Source organism: Heterocephalus glaber, unplaced genomic scaffold, assembly GCF_053883595.1.
Source record: "Heterocephalus glaber isolate CG9 unplaced genomic scaffold, H.glaber_assembly_v1.0 deba00001472, whole genome shotgun sequence".
In the NCBI taxonomy this organism is placed as follows: Eukaryota; Metazoa; Chordata; class Mammalia; order Rodentia; family Bathyergidae; genus Heterocephalus; species Heterocephalus glaber.
In genome coordinates this window covers 24,583,965-24,601,475 of record NW_028258315.1, presented here as the reverse complement: position 1 = coordinate 24,601,475, position 17,511 = coordinate 24,583,965, and the positions used below count along the sequence as shown (strand labels likewise).

General features: G+C 38.6%; 2 protein-coding genes across 2 annotated transcripts; both read right to left on the bottom strand.

Moving 5' to 3' along the window:
- Nucleotides 1–12,721: 12,721 nt before the first annotated feature.
- Nucleotides 12,722–15,412, bottom strand: LOC101703236 (histone H2B type 1-M-like). The gene has a single exon (XM_021260502.2). The coding sequence runs from the start codon at nucleotides 15,410–15,412 to the stop codon at nucleotides 15,032–15,034; it is 381 nt and encodes a 126-aa protein (XP_021116161.1). The 3' UTR covers nucleotides 12,722–15,031.
- On the bottom strand, nucleotides 12,722–17,028 carry H1-4 (H1.4 linker histone, cluster member). Its single transcript, XM_087181853.1, has one exon. The coding sequence runs from the start codon at nucleotides 16,953–16,955 to the stop codon at nucleotides 16,293–16,295; it is 663 nt and encodes a 220-aa protein (XP_087037979.1). The 5' UTR covers nucleotides 16,956–17,028; the 3' UTR covers nucleotides 12,722–16,292.
- Between the last annotated feature and the right edge of the window lie 483 nt (nucleotides 17,029–17,511).

Genomic DNA, 17,511 nt, shown 5'->3' with positions numbered 1-17,511 from the left:
ACCTAGGCCCAAACCAAAATAGTCTGTCAATAAAATGACACAATTAGGATAGGATTGGCAAGGTAGAAGTAAAATCTTTATATGTAGGTGAAATGATCATCGACAGAGAAAATACTAAGAAATCTCTAGGAGCCCCTAGAACTTGTACTTGAATTTAGCAGGATTAGAAAACACAAGGTATATATAAAAATTCAGGTCTGTGTATACTTGCTATAAATGAAGAATTGGATATTGAAATTGAAAAGTTATGTAGGAGTACAAAGGACCTAGAAAAGTTAAAAAAAAAATGTTGGAAGACATTTAGTACCTAATTTTGAGACTTCTTCTAAAGCTACAGTAATCAAGGCAGTGTTGGTGTAAGGAAAGACATATAGATCATTGGAATAAAACAGAGAATCTAGAAATAGAACCACACATATATGGTCAACTGAGTTTTGAAAGAAGATTATTTAACATTAACATTTTATAGAATATAAACTCAATTCAAGAGCCGAGGAAAAGACAGTGTTTTCAGCAAATGGCACTAGAACACCTGGTAGTCGTATATAAAAAATTAAGCTCAATCCTTTATTTCCATACATAAAAATAACTTGAATGGTTCTATGAACCTAAATATGAATGCCTAAAAGTATAAAACTTTAAGAAGAAATTATAAGACAAAATGTTTATGAATTTAGGGTAGGCAAGAACTATTTAGGATACAAAAACCATGATGTATAAAAGAAAAAAATTGATAAATGAGAGTCCATCAAAATTTAGAACTTTAAATGACATCGTTAAAATGAAAAGTAGTCCTTAAATAGACCATATTTACAATGCATATAACCTATGACCAGAATATATACAACTCTTACAGCTCATTAATAGACAATCCAATTAAAAAGTAGATATAAGAAGATGATAAACAGCCAGTACAGCACAAGGAAAGGTGTGCAACTCTAGAATCAGAAAAATGCTAATCAATCAGTACTATAACAAGATTGAATTATACACTCATTAGGGAGATGAATTTAAAAGTTTTAAAAGCCTTGTCATGACTTTTTCTTTTTGTTGGATTCTCCCCCTTTGCGTTTAATTTGTCACACCAAACAGATTCATTCTGCTGGGCTTCCTGGGGTTGTGATCCTCATTGTCTTTTCCTAGGATATTGTCTAAAAGTTTTTGGAGTGCTGATTTGGTATTCATGAAGTTCCTGAGGTGCTCTTTATCATGAAAGTATCTTATTTCTCTATCAATTTTGAAGATAGTTTTGCAGGGTACATCAATCTGGGTTGGAGGCTGTTTTCCTTTAGGGCTTGAAACATATCACTCCAAGCTCTTCTTGCCTTGAGGGTTTGCATTAAGAAGTCTGCTGTGATTCTGATGGGCTTTCCTTTGTATGTGATTTGTTTCTTTTCTCTCACTGCTTGTAGAATTTTGTTCTTCTGTTGGATTTCTGGAATCCTAACTATTATATGCCTAGGTGTAGATTTTTTTTTTTTGATCAAGGCTAGCTGGAGTCCTATATGCCTCACTTATCTGTATGTGAAGTTCTTTTCCCCTGCTTGTGAAGTTTTCTGCCATCACTTCTGTGAGCAGATTTTTTATGTCATCTGCACTCGCTCCTCTTTCTTCATTGACTCCAATCAGTCTTATGTTATTCTTCTTTGCATCATTTAGCAGCTGCTGGATTTCTTGTGTTCCCTTACAATTTTGAAGCAATTTTTCTTTTTCTGGTCACTAATTGAAATCTTTTCTTCTATATTTGAAATTCTATCCTCACATTGGTCCATTCTGCTGTGCAGACTTTCGAGAGAGTTTTTAATCTTCCAGAAATCTGTTTGCATCTGTTTAATGGATTCCATTTGTTTCCTATGTTGGGATTCCATCATGTTCCTCAGATCCTCTATTTTTTTAAATCTATATCCTCTATAGATTTATTAATCATGCCTTGCACTATGAGCACAATCTTTGCTGTTATCTGAGTAATTATTTCTGATTTCATTTTTCCCAGATCATCTTTTGTTGCCAGTTCAGAGAGTCCAGGTGGTTGAGTATCAGATTGTTCCATCTCATTTCCCTTTGGGTTTGCTGTAGGTGATGCGGAAGTCTGTTTTTGAGGCTTGTTTACGTGTCTTCTCATTTCCACGGCGAGGTGGGGGTGGGGATGGGGTGCTTCTTGCGCCGGTGTGCCTCACCTTCTCTGCCCTAGGAACTCGGAATGGCAGTGGGGCAGCTTCCTTCTGGGTTAGCAGTGACTCTTAAGTAGGATATTTTGGCTCAGCTTTAGGGTGGGCAAAAGTTTAGGAGCCTGAAGGAAGGAGATAATTTAACTAACTTGGTCAAGAAGGGTTTTTTTTTTTTTTTCTTCAGAGCCTGGTGATGTACACCTCACCCACAATCCTAGCACTCAAGGGAGGCAGAGGCAGGAGGATCACTGTAAATTGGAGGCCAGCCGGGACTAGAAAGTGACACCCTCTCTCCAAAAAGCAGAAAGCAACAACAACAACAAAATATTAGTAGGGAAAAGCAATCTACCTAATTGTTTATAAAGAATTTGGAGGGTCTGTGTTTGGCTATGTATTGTCATAGGTGAATGAGAACAATCATTAAACAAATTTTTTTTGTCCCATGAGTTTCTTTCAGTAACCCATTTTCAGAACAACAAAAACAAAGGTGGGGAGATTTCTTTAATCAATGCTATGTTCCAGGAACAGAGGACTCAGATCAGATCATGGTTAATATTGTCAGTTGCAATCACTAACATCACATTCAAACCTTGCTGAGTCTGATGTTTACAAATAAAGTATTAAACACATTTGGTTTTATGTTAATGTAATATAGTTATTGAACTATATCAGATATTTATAATCATATATGTTATATATCATGAAGATTGGTTGTCCAGGTAAAGCTTTTAAATCTATCTTGTTCCAAACTCTCTGTGGCAGTGATCATTTAATAATGAAGTAATGAGGGGAAACTAGATCCCAAGATTGTTAAAGACAAAAATTGGCCAGTGTATTTATAGATAAGTATACTTCTCTCATAGACTTTTTCCCCATACATATTATCTCTAAATTAAAAATTTGATATTTTTCAGGAATATATAAAATGAAACTTCAGAATAATAGGCGATATTAACTTAAGTATAGCATATTATATGATATTTAGCTGTATGATTTTGGTCTCATGAAAGAAAGTTTCATGTTTTGCCTTTCCAAGAAAAGCATATCAGTACTGGAATATGTTCACTATTTTATATTTTTATGATGTTTCTGTTTTTAAATAAAACTAAAAATGCAGCAATCAACTGTACTTTGTTGCTTATTTCAAATTAGAATTGGTAAAATATATTAAATGTATATTAACAAATACATCAGTCTGAAAACAAACCATGCATGGAATGAAAAATAATGTAAAACAGATGAAGAAAAAATATGGAAAATATTTACCAAGAGGACGCAAATGCAGTAATACTAATATAAGATAAAGTATAATTTTAAGGTGAAAGTAGGGACAGCTAGGGACACTGTGAGGTTTTATTTGCAATGAGGAAAAGAAGATATTTTTGGAAGCTATTATAATGCAAAACTCCTAAGGAGTAGAAAAAGTATAAAACACTCACTACCACATCCCTGCCCAGCTAACAAAAAACAAAATAGGAAATTCTCTGACACTCCCTCACTAAAAATTTAGGGGTGGGGGGGACTAGGATGGTAAACATCACAGCTACAGTTCCCTTGGCCAAATACTGCCTATTAGGAGATTCTGAGCTTTGGGAATTAAAGTATGCCCCTTGGGAAAGAGAATTCTAGGGTCTTAAACATAATTAAGTTACCTAGCATAAAAGCAGGCCTCTTTGAGAATGCATTAAATAGGAGAGAAAAGCATAGCAACAGTTCTTAGAAACAAAATCTTTGTCTTGTGCAAGACTTGGAAGAGGGGTGCTTTGGCTTGTGTCTAGATGTGGCCCTCTAAAGCTTCTGGTGGTTAAAGGTAGGGCTTTTCAGAGTTGGTTGGATCTAGGGTGTGTGATGTTGGGATTAACTGAGTGATGCTGGGATTGAGGGTATGTGATTACTAAATTACTCCACTGATAGGTTTAGCATGGTTCTGGGTGTGGATAATGGGAAGGCCCATCTGGTTGTGAATGCTACCCGCTCTACAGGCAGGTAGCCTGAAAGGGGTAAAAGGCAGAGAGGGGCTTCTGCTGAAGATTTCCTCACTACTTTGCTGCTTTTCTGCCTTCCTGCCTTCTGTCTGCCACAAACTGTTTATCTTCTGTGATGCCCCTCTGCCTTGCTACCCTGCCTTGGAGCCAACCAACTGTGAGCTGAAACCTCTAAAAACTGAATTGAAACAAACCTTTCCTCCTTTAATGCTGGGTGGTGGGTGTTTTGTCTCAGCAACAAGAAAAGTAACTAAGGAGGGTAGGGGAGGTTTGCTCTAAAGTTTAAAGCTAGATTTGCTCAGACTCTGGTCTTCAACAAAAGGGTTCTCGAATTAAAGTGATCCATGTTCCTTTCACCACCTAGTCTCTTAAAAGGCAAACAAATCCCTTGTTAGGAGATCCAGAGCCTTCAAAGTAGTGTGGTCCCAGATAGTAATCCCCTTCAAGTGGGAAGGATCTGGAACTCAAGTTCTCTAGACCTACACAGATTTATTTATTCATTAAGTGTTTATTCATTTAGGACCATACCTGGCTTGAAAATAATTTTTGATTGAAAAAAGAAAAATTATTTAGTAAAAGAAAAAATGAATAAAGAAATTATGATTAATACGATAGGCAGAAAAAAAGGAAAACTTCTGTACCCTTCAACTGAAATGATGCCAAGCCCAGTTGAATTTTACAAATTTTAGTGAATTTTAGTATATGTGTCATCAAAGCAAGCACAAATTTTAGGGATTCAATAACCTTTATTTTACAGAATCAATAGGAAAATAGCTCTACTATTTTTTGTTTGAAATTATATAACCTTATTATCCAAACTGGAGGGCTACAAAAAAGAAAAGAAAAAATAAAGAGAGAAGAGAGAAGAGGAGAGGAGGGAGGGAGGGAGAGAGAAGAGAGAAAGAAAACAAAACAGGAAATAATAGTCCCTCCTCACTTATAAACATTCATTTAAAAAAGGCCTATTTAAAATGTTAGAAAACGGAAACTAACAGGGCATTTTATTAAAAATAGCTTATTATGTATGGTTTATTCTAGGAATAAAAGAAAAATTTAATATAAATTTGCAAATATAAGAGATTAATAGATAAAAATTGTGGCCATCTTCATAAATGCTGGCAAAGTATATGGTGGAATATGACACGTAATCTTCATAAACATTTTCAACAGACTAAAAGGAGAACTTCACAAAGTATAGCTACAGTAAGCATAACACTTAATGGTGTAAGTTTAAAAGAAGTCTCTTAGAGCCAGAAGCAAGGTTGGAGGCTGTGGCACTTACTACTATTCTATGTGGCATCACAGAGCCCGGAGACATGGTCAGGAAGAAAGAATGTAAGAAACTCAGTAAGACTTGATGATTAATTTTGTTTTTGAAAATAATGTAGCTGTCAGTGTTAAAGTCCATGAGAATTTATGAACAATTAGATCTAATAAAAGCCCAGTAAGGTCAATAGGTATGAGAGCACATTATAAAAAATTATGGTTTTTCTATACATTACCAATTACTTATCTGAAAGTAGTTAGAAAAGTCAGATACTATTTACAATAGGACTAAAGATACTAAATGCAATTAGTTGGGTATGGTGGCGTAAACCTGTAATGCTGAGGCATGAGGATCCTCATGAGTTTGAAGCCAGACTGAACTACATAGCAAGACCCAGTCTCAAAAAAGAAAAAACAAAAAACTAAATCCCAAACCAAAATCAAGACCAAAAACAAACAAACAAAAATGAAAACCAAAAGCAAAAGATTCTAAATACAAGAATAAATATTCTTTAATTATGAAATTTTATGGAAGGACAAAAAATTATCCACTTAAATAGACAGTATATATAAAGATATATATGCTATATATACACAGGATTTATATGATATACACAGGATATATATTATATATATAGCATATATATTCTACTATAAACATTTGATGACTCAATATGTTAACATGTTCATACATTGCAAAATAGCCTGAAAATTCAGTATAACACCAAACTCTACTACATATTTAGTAGAGTATTTGGTAAAATTTATATTAATGAATAAAACCAGTCAAACTGATTCTCAAATAGGAAGAAGATAGTTGTGAGCCTTAGACTAACACATATAAAACTACAGGAATTATGGCAGTGTGGCTTTGGCTCAGAATTAGAGAGCAGGTGAAAAGAACAGAGTCAGGAATCTTTGATGTTCTCTGAGAGACTCTTTTGCTGACATTTTCTAGTTGTCTGTGCACCACTTTTCACCAGATGCTTTGAGCCTTAGCTTTTGTATCTTTGGAGATGGGGCAAGGGTGTGAACCTTAAACTAAGTTTCTGATCCTCAGCTCAACTTACACTGTTCACAAAAGTACCTGGTTGAATGCTCAGGGTGGTGTGTTGTCAATGCAGAATATGGAGGCTTCCTTCATATAGAGGGTGCTCAGGTGGCAAAATTACGACGAATCTCTGCAGATGAGGTGGGTGGTAGCTGAATGAGAGTGTACATAGGATATAGGGAGAATACCTGTGCAGCACAACACTGCGGGCGGGGGTGGGGAGGAGTGGAAATCTCACTATCTTGTGAGAAGCGACTTTTTTGGGAGAAGGAGGGTTAACATGTTACTTGGATTAATTCCTTAGAATTATGAAGAGATAATATTTGTACTGTGATGTTAAGAGAAGAGATTCTAGCTGACCTTCCTGGGGTAGAATGCCTCTGCAATTTATTAACTGTACAACATTGGTCAAGTCTTTTTAAGATTCTTTTGATATACTCATAGCCAAAAATGGGATACCAACAGTGCACAGATGCGTCGTGAAGATTAAATATGTTAACATCTGGAAAGCACTTGAAATGTGTCTGGGAGTTTCTTAAAAAAAAAAAAAAAAGTAACTAAAAGTAACCCCAAAGATCAGTCTGCCATGTGCATCCATAGCCACATTGTTTTTCTTGGGTCCAAAGCGCTTCTGCCTTCTTGGGCCCCTTTCTCTACTAAAAAAATACAAAGATTAATATGTACTAAAACATTTTCGACCTAAAAATTCATTTTTTCTTATGATTGCAGAAGAAATTCAATATTTTTGTAAGCGTCTAAAATGATAGTGTTTCCTAGGCATTGTGCCTGAAGATGGAATTAAGTGCATATGTAGGTATTCAATTAGGAAATAACTATCCACACACACCACTCAATCCTCACACCAAGTGCCCATAGCAACAGGTGTCCCTGAGGTCGTGAGGGGTGTCCCCAGCTTCTACAGAAAGGGGACGCATCAGTTGCCCAGAGAGCGAGGATGTGCAAGGAGGCTGCAGCTGCAAGTTGCGTCACTCCTTGGAGGTTTCAGCTGGCAGAGAAAAGCTAGAAGTGGAGCAAACAGACTGAGAGTGCGTCGTTGCCCTACTTTTCGAACATCAAACCTCGCGGTTCTCTAGTTTGAGGTGCACATTGGCCCAGCTGTGTTCATACAGTCCTTCTGTGGTCGCCTAAACCAGGGACTTAGTAGGAGAGGGTCTTGAATCCACCAGGGGGCGCCCGCAAGCGACGTCGCTTCCTAAAGGTACTTGCTGCCCCATAGAGGAGCCAGTGGTGCAAGGAGACCAGAGTGTAAGGACCGGGTGAGGGGGTGTGGTGAGACTGTCCAGGAGCGCGAGCCAGGAGGAGGAAGCGTACAGACCTCACAGGGAACGGCGTGAGGGGGCATAGCAGGATGGCCCTATCAGAGCGTTGGCGTGTAGAGGCGTGGCAATACAGTCCTATCAGCGAGGCTGCGTGAGGGGGCGTAGCAAGTCAGTCCTATCAGAGAGCCATTTGTTGTTAAACCTGAGCCTGGATAATCGCACGAGGAGGACTGACTTTCCCAGGACCTCTCTTGTCCAGTTTAAAGCTGCAAACTTTTGGGGTTTGTGTGGGTACTTGGTATTAGCAGTTAAAGACAATTTTATGTCCCACCCACACGTTGCCAGATCAGCAGCGTTGGCGTCACCTAGGTAGTTTATAAATACAAACTGAGGTCCTGCACCACACCTAATGAGTCAGAAACTATGCAGGTGGTGCCCAGGAATCTGTGATTATAAAAATCTTTTAGAAAATTTGGTGTGCACTCAAGTTTGAGACTGCGTCGAAGTATCATTTCCTTTACTTCAGATACAGAAAGTGACCTCAAAATGGTGGCTTGGTTAAACTAAGCTGTTTTACCATCAGAATCATTACCAGAGCTCCAACAGTGCTTAGGGTTTAACTCATTTAGGTCTTGATGCCAGAAAATAATGTGAAGGTAAGATAGGTAGATGGATGGATGGATGGGTGCATGCATACATGGACAGACAAGATATGGAGAAAGAGAAGACTAGAATAAAGACTCGAATTAACAATGAAGCCAGAATTCCAACTCACATATTTTATCAATCATGTTTAATTTATAAACTGTCTGCTATCCTCTCATGCAAACTTCTTGTGGAAAGGTTAGTCCATGGTAAATAATCAATTACAGGTAACTAGGCCTGTAAAAGAAGTAAAAATTCTAAGCAAGCACGTTGGTTCATGCCTGTAATTTTAGCACTTGGGAGGCTGAGGTAGAAAGATTTCAAGTTTGAGCTCAGCCAGAGCAAGTTAGGAAGATCTGTCTAATAATAGTAATAGTACTACTACTACTACTACTACTACTACTACTACTACTAAAGAAAATCCTAGTTTTGTAAATCAAACAAAAAATAAAAAAGCCACATCTTATTTAATCTCTTGTGCTCAGGCAATTATCCTTTTGATGAATTAATGTGCAGCAAACCAGGGTAGGTTATAAATTTGGGTAGGAGATACACACTAGTCAATCATTCTTATGCAGATGAGACTTCATATGTCATAACTTCTATGGACAGATTCATATTTTCACTTTATGAAGTCATTCCTTCTCTGCATTCATGTGCACCTGTCCCCTGATTCAAGAAATAAGAAGAATGTATTTCAGGTGTCATTTTATCATCAGAAGTAATATTTTCTATATAAAGAAGAGGGTAGTTTTTACATGTGCTTGTATAATGGTCTACCAGGAAATCTCCACTCCACTGTTACCTTCACCTTACTCATTACTAGCATTTACAAATAGTAGCTCAAATCATGTTTAATTAAGGGACTTTAAATATTGTGATTTTACTTTGAATTCCCTCAAGTATCCTTTTTGAGTGGCAATCGAACAGTTCAAAATCTGATATCCTTATCCTTCAGTTTTTGAGCTGAAGAGATTTGGCCACCAACTATAATTGTTTTTTATTTCAACTCAGTGAAAACGAAAATATAGCAATTGCTAACACTTGCTAAGTGCTTACGAGATGTCTATCATTGCTTTAGAAGCTTAATGTGAATTATCTCAAAGCTTAAAATAGTCCTGAGAAGTGACCTATTATTATTATCCTCCTTGTATAGATGAGGAAAGTAAGATCCTTTTTCTGGGTTACTTACTCAATTGAACCATTATGACACCTCACCCTTGTCTTCCTCCCCTGTTGGTATAGACATATATGCACTTTAAATAATCAGTTATATCTCCCTGTGAATAGCTTTTGAGCATCTTCTGTATGTACAGAATACTGTTAAGTATTAGGGAGCCAGCAAAAAAGATGAAGTCCTTACTCCTGTAGAACAGTCTTAAGGATGGGAAGCAGAGGTAAACAATAAACAAGTTGCTTGTTAAGGCTAACTACAATTAAGAAGAATGCTAAGAACAAGAATGGGGAGAGAAAGATGGATTTTACATGTGATGGTCAGTGAAAGCCTTCCAGTTGTGACATTTTAACCAATCCACTCAACTCAAAACCCAAGAAATGTGAAAAGTCTTTCTGTTACTATATGACAAGTATTATACACAGCCAAGACATCAAATACAAGAAAAGATCAATTTACTCATCCCCCCTTTTCTCTCAGCCTTTCTCCTTCCACGTTTTGTTGTAGGATTTTCTTTGCGTCTCTAAGATCTTTCCCAAAGTTCTAGTTTGTCTTTTCCATCTATGCCACATTGTCCCTTCATGCTGTTTTTAAAAAAAATAGCCACAAGCCTGCAGTTGTTTATAAAACAGTTTTGTATTTCTAAAGTGTAGTTTAACATTGTTAAACAAAATTTAAAAATACAATCTATTTTTCTACAATCCCTGTTCCCTACCAGTGTGGCAAACTTCATGGTTTATGGAAGGAAAAGCCAGTAGAGTTAGTGCTGCCGATCATATGAAAAAAGGGAGCTCTTTTTGTATACAGCACAGAATGTCTTGAGCTACCAAAATGAAGTTCAAGATCTCCAAACTTTGCCCAAAATTGATCTCTAGTCTCCCAAATATTCTTCTAGAAGGAGAGTTAGGGAGTGCAAATAAAGGAGGATACTGTTGAAGGTGCTCATCTGAGTAAACTACAAAAAAAAAAAAAAAAAATCAATGAGAAATTTTCTCATAGCTTCTAGGTCTACAGTTGATCTAAATATCTATAATATGTTGGGTGTGGTGGCATACTTCTGTAATCCTACCACTCTTGAGGGATGTAGCAGAACAACTTTCATGTTTGAGTCCTGCCTGGGCAACTTAGGGACTTATGAAGATTCTGACTCAAAATTTAATACAGAAATTAAAATAAAGGCCTGAGGATGTAGCTCAGTGCAAGGACTCTGGGTTCAGTCTCCAGTACTGCCAAACAAAATGAAAACAAAGGCAGACAATACAATAATGGGATAGAACAATCAAAAACCAAATAGGTGTACAGTTCATTATGATTAATGCTATATATCTAATTAAAAATTGAGAACACAGTTTGACTTATGACTATTTGTAGAGAGTTCACATTATCCAAAGAGCAGCATGGCTTTTGTCCTTGGCTAGGAGGTGATCTCCAGGGTTTACAGATGTCCTGCCTGTTGAGAGTTTGTGTTTACCAGGGACCCTAGGCTGTTCCAGATAATTTAACGAGATGATCTATGGTGGGGGCTTGAGCCATGCCATATCTACCTGCCCTCTGGAGAGACTGAAGATGAAAAGCCAGACACATAAGCAGTCTTTCATGTAATAGAGGCCTAGTAAAGAGTCTAGACACCAAAGCTGCAGCAGTTTTCCTGGTTGTCAGTAATCCACATCGCACCATGTTGCCTTCTCTTATTGCCTATAGATGATACTGCATTTGGAACTCTCTTACTGCTCTGTCTATTCACTTGGCTGATTTTAATCTGTATCCTGTTGTTGTCACTAACTGTAATCTTAAATATGATAGCTTTTACTGAGTTCTGTGAATTTTAGTGAATTATCAAATCTGAGGGTGGCTTTGGAGACCCTAAACTCCGCATTTGGTGTCACATTAAAGTGTACTATTATAAACTGTTCCTTAACTTCATGATATGTCACAATGGCATTAACATTACTCTTGCTTCTTGACTGAAAGAAACCAGGAGGTCAAGAATTGTAGTCTTATACCACCCCCCCCATGCCAACATTGGTGCCCAGCCCAAGGACATTCAGTGACAATTTCTTGAATAAATTGATTTATAAATAAGCACTCTGAATATAGGTCTGCTGTAATTACCAGTGTATTTGTACACACTTCAAGAATCTCCTTATATTTCTTCATGAATAAGTTGTTCTATTTAGTTTCTTCTTTGACATACCTGAGGCTTTTAACCTGTTATCTTACATTTTCCACATTGTACTTTTATTTTACAGTTATTCAGTCTTAAATTCTATACATCAAATAAGCTATTGTTAGCTTTTATCTTTTCACCCAAATTAAAATCTCATGTTTTTTTAGACTATTATTTTCTCATATTTTTATACTGCCTCATACTTTCCAAGATTTTAATTTTTATCATTAAGTATTTATTGTTCTACCTCATTATTTTTCTTTTCAAACCAATTTGTTGGATATTCCAACAGTCATACAGCAGAGATTTCCTTACAGATTGCAGTTTAGGATTTCTCACATTAATTCAGTCTTTTTAAAAAAAGGCTCCTGCTCCTGCTAATATTGTACAGAGGCATTTTATCCTATTCAGAGGCATGGAAATGTCCATCAGGGACTTATGGGGATTTTATTGTTCATTGTAAACAATGGTCAATTGTAGTCCATGTTTTTGGAATTCTTGAAGGTCTATTGTTTATAAAGGTATCATATCCAGGTGATTATACAGCTAATTTCTATGTTGTCTTTGAAGCGCAAATACTTTTTATATTCCAGTATTTCTGATATAAAAAAAGGATGATATAGTACTTTTAAAATATGTCCACAAAACTTTTTTTTAATCCCTCTATTAAAAAATTGATCCTAATTCTCCTGCTAGATAATGCATTGTGGCTTGCTCCACTTTGTCTTTGATTTCTTTTGAGTGATAACAGCTGCCATGTTTAGAAGATGGTAGCCTTCACTACAGCTTATGCTTCTGTCTTGACTTTTACCTGGGAAGAGGCTGTGAGGCACTTCCATTCATTCTGTTCCTGACCCACAGACAGCAAAAGAAGTGGTAAATGTTTTATCTTCATTGATTTAAACTACTCAATTCTGGAATAATTTGAACAGCAATGGACAACTGAGATGGAGATTCAAAATCTGAAGACGGCAAACCCAAAAGAGACAATCATAGAATAATTTTATGTATGAATACAAATGGAAAAAAAATCCATGTAAAATATAAGCAGAATTTAGTCAGTAATTATTTAAGTTAACAATACAACATGAACAGTAAGATTTGGCACAGGAATGCAAATATGAACGAACATTAGGAAATTTGCCTATACAGCATTGCAACAGGTTAAAGGAGCAAAAGCACATACTTCTGTCAGATGCCAAAGAAGGGACTGAATGAAATTCATAAATCGTTTCTTATAAAAATTTTAAAACAAACTAGGAAGAAGACCCCATCAACACAAATACTAAACACATACACACAATCACAAACGACAAAAGCCATTTCTATGGAAATAAGGAAAAAAGACAAGAATGACTGCTAGCATTTCTAATATGGCATATAATTGTAGTTAACATAAGATAATAAAAGCAAATAGTTACTAGAAAGAATAACATTTGTTAATATTAATAGCTTAAGCAATAAAATCAAGGCAATGTATTAAGTAGTAGAATTAACAATTTGGTAAAGTTCACTAGATACAAAATATATGTAAATAATTAACTGCTTAAATATTCTCACACTTGTATCATTGCAAAGTCCTTTAATCTGATGCCAGTCAATATGGAGCAGAAGGTACAAGCATATGAAAATCAGTTTTTCATTTATAGAGCTAATTATAAAAACTTGTCTAGATTCTTGTTTGGTTCTCTTAAAATTCTGATGTTTGTAGTGTTTAGTCTTTCTATATACTTTTTATGTTTACACAGATTACTAAAGTGAGTCATTCTAGGTCTGTTTTGTTTTTTATTCCTTGTTTCCATTGTCAGTTGCTCATTTCATTTTTCTATTTTTCTTTACAAATTTTTATTGTACATATTTTCAGCACATAATGATTACATTCCTCATAAGCAGTTGGTACATGTATGCAAGACATCTCAACCTCATAAGCAATTGGTACAGGTATATAAGACATCTCAATTCTTATGTTCCCTTCCCATCTACACTTTTCCCTACCATCCCTCCCACCATCTTTTCTTTCCTATTATCTTTTATTTTGCTCTTTATTTATATTTTGGACTTCCCATATAAGAGAAAGCACACAATATTTTTTAGCTTGTGTGTCTGATTTATTTCATTTAAAGTTCTTGAGAAACATTCATTTTCCCACAAATGATTCAAGTTTATCCCTCATTATGGCAAAGTAGTACTCCATTGTGTATAAATACATTTTCTTTATCCATTCATATGTTCATGGACACATAGGCTGCTTCCAAGTTTTACCTATTGTGAATTGTGCTGTAATATGATACATGCTTTTTAGGGAAGATACCTAGGATGGAGACAGCTGGGTCGTATGAATTTATTTTAGTGTTTTGAGGAGTATGCATCCTAAATTCCATAATGGTATTAGTTTAGTTTCTCACCTGACTCACTAGCACTTGCTATCTGATTTCTTGATGATAGCTATTCTTTCTAGAGTAAGATGGAATCTCAGTGTTGTTTTCATTTGTATTTCTCTAAATTGCTCTTTCTGCTCATACTTCCACGTTTCACGGAGTGTGGACTTGCTCTATTCAAACAAAAATTTTCGCTGTGGGGATTTGTGAGGAATTTGTGAGCTGAAGGGCGCAAAAGGACCATAAACTAAGTAACTTTCTTAGAAAACCACAGTAACGTACAACTCGCAAGTGTCTCAAAGGTTGTTTCCCTTTCTCTGTTCCTCCAGGCCTTTTGGATACAAAATAATTGCCTCTGCCTGCCCTTTTGCATATCATAGCCTTGCCTGGAAATCCGCTGGGCAGCAAAGCGAGACAGCAGTTTTTCTTATTTTAGTGAAATCTCACATTGTCTTCAGTCACGTTTTAATACCACACATCTAAATGGTAAAGATGAAAAAAGTAAAAGAAAATGCCAGCTCTGAGCAGATAGAAGTTGCCAGAGCACAATCTTTTGTGCTCACTGTAAGTAGTCGTCATCGACTCAGATCAAGAAAAACTTGAGACCTGTATAAGAACACGATGAGCTACAAATTTAGAATGCCATTTGCAGCTCATATTGGTTATATATTTACGTGATAGTTAACACTAACTTGTACGGGCCCGTAGGGAGTAGACAACTTCTAATAGTTATTTCCTGTACTTTTCAAGTATTTTGTATGCGGGAATGATGAAACATTAAAGGTTGCTAACTAAGTTTTAAGTATGCAATGAAGAAAAAAATTCCTCCGAGTGAAAAAATTACAACTCATGGATCGAAATCATGCATAGATCTTAAGTCTTTGGACTTAGGTGTAAAGACAGCTTACTTGCCAAGTTCATTTGGAGCTGGTGTACTTGGTGACGGCCTTGGTGCCCTCGGACACGGCGTGCTTGGCCAGCTCGCCTGGCAGCAGCAGCCGCACGGCCGTCTGGATCTCCCGCGACGTGATGGTCGAGCGCTTGTTGTAACGCGCCAGGCGCGACGCCTCGCCGGCGATGCGCTCGAAGATGTCGTTGACGAAGGAGTTCATGATGCCCATGGCCTTGGACGAGATGCCGGTGTCGGGGTGGACCTGCTTGAGCACCTTGTACACGTAGACGGAGTAGCTCTCCTTGCGGCTGCGCTTGAGCTTCTTGCCGTCCTTCTTCTGCGCCTTGGTCACCGCCTTCTTCGAGCCCTTCTTCGGGGCCTGGGAGACCTTCGTGGGTTCAGGCATTTTAGTGCTTAAAAAAAAAAGGAATCACTACACTACAGCTTATATCTGGCGAATCACTCGCCTCTCCCCCGCCAGCTAGGACACACTCATTTATAGATGCGGTATTCAAATGAGGTTAGTAATATTTCGTCTACGATTGGATTAATTTTAGAATGTCGTCACAAATGCGATTGTAAACGACATTTAAAGGTCTACTTTTTCATTGGCTATTTTGTAATTTCACTTTTGCCCAATCAGCAAGCTCTAACTAGGCTCCCCAAAGCTGCTATAAATAGTCCTCTCCAAGCAGTGACGCTAGTTCTTAGAGCACTTGGGCACTTTTGGTGATCGGTCACATTTTTATTTGTGGCTAAGTGAAATCACCTAGTCGGCAAAGGAGAATTCTGTGCGAGGACAGCAAACTGCTAACCTGAAGCCTTACAGCTTACTATTCCAAATTTAGTTAAGAATGCTTTGGCCGCTTTGATGCTAAGAGTTCACATTTCGTAAATTTTGTACCCCCAAATTACGGTTGTTTTTACAGGCCACGCCTCCAGATCTGAAAGCAGAGTGGAAATGCACACCTCTAGGAAGTAGTAGGAATAACTTCCGCGAAGCTACCAAGCCTTAAGGTTAGCTGTGTAAATCCTACTCTTGTACTCCGCAGACCTCAACCCTGACGCAGGGGACGCCCCTAGTAATTCTCCCCCGGCTGCGTTAGCGCGTTTAGCGAAGCGCGCGGCTGTCGACCCCCGCCCTCCCGGAGCCACTCTACCCCACGGCGCACGCGTAGTGGCCACGCCCCCAAAATGTGCAACAGCTCTCTTCCTGAAATCAGTGGGTGGCTCTGAAAAGAGCCTTTGGGTTGTGTGGAACTTCTGAGCAGCTGGCCAAAGGAACTTTATTTCTTCTTGGCCGCCGCCTTCTTGGGTTTGGTAGCCTTGGGCTTGGCGGTCTTTGGTTTGGCCGCCTTGGGCTTCACCGCTTTGGCCTTCGCTGGACTCTTGGGGGCTTTCTTGGGCTTGGCCGCTTTTGCCTTCTTGGGGCTCTTGGCCACCTTCTTGGCGCCAGCAGCCGCAGCAGGCTTCTTCGCCTTCTTGGGGGTCTTCTTCGCGCTCTTCTTGGGGGCAGCCGCGCCCGCAGCCTTCTTGGGTTTTTTGGCGGCCCCCGTGGGCTTCTTGGGTTTGGCCGAGCCCGCCTTCTTGGCCTTGGGCTTGGCCTCCCCAGAAGCTGCCTTCTTGTTGAGTTTGAAGGAACCAGAGGCGCCAGTGCCCTTGGTCTGCACCAGGGTACCTTTGCTCACCAGGCTTTTGAGCCCCAGCTTGATGCGGCTGTTGTTCTTCTCCACGTCGTAACCAGCGGCCGCCAGCGCCTTCTTAAGCGCGGCCAGCGACACCCCGCTGCGCTCCTTGGAGGCGGCCACGGCCTTGGTGATCAGCTCGGACACCGGGGGCCCGGTCGTTTTGCGCTTCGCGGCACCTGCTGGCTTGCGCGCCTTTTTCTTCACAGGCGTCTTTTCGGCGGGGGCCGGAGCAGCGGGCGCAGCGGGCGCAGTCTCGGACATGCTGAAGGCGGCGTGGGGAAAGAACTCGAGCCGGAAGCAGAGGCACTGATCGGGACTCGGCCGCGGCTCTGCGCCCGCCCGTTTATATAGGGCGGAGCTGCGCCGTGATTGGTGCGCTGTCCAGCCCGCCTCGCTGGCAGCCGCAGAGTGTCCTCTCCGATCCCGAGTTGTGTTTGTTACACCTCAAAAAAAGCCAAAAATATCAAAATTCTCTACATTGAATTGCTTGATTTTTCTCAGATAATGATCCCTGAAGTCTCAGGCTTCATGCAGATCTGAAATAATGAGGAAAGCACTGAACCTTTTGCCAAAAACTAGTAATATTTCCTGCCGTGCTCGGCAAATTTCAACTCAGAGAAACAAAACTTTCTATTTTCTTCGTAAATTATAAACTGATCTTTAACTGTAGAGTTTTCTGACCTCTCAAACATGATTCTCCAAGTGGTTAGCTTCTAGTATATCCAAAAAACATGCCACTGGCATTAAGATTTTTATTACAAATCTTCACTTAAGTGAGGGAAGTAACACAAGCTCCTGGGAGAGTCCTGCCTATTGA

Bases quoted from the DNA above. Each gene is read 5' to 3' on its own strand.
- LOC101703236 (XM_021260502.2), bottom strand. From the start codon at position 15,412: ATGCCTGAACCCACGAAGGTCTCCCAGGCCCCGAAGAAGGGCTCGAAG.
- H1-4 (XM_087181853.1), bottom strand. From the start codon at position 16,955: ATGTCCGAGACTGCGCCCGCTGCGCCCGCTGCTCCGGCCCCCGCCGAA.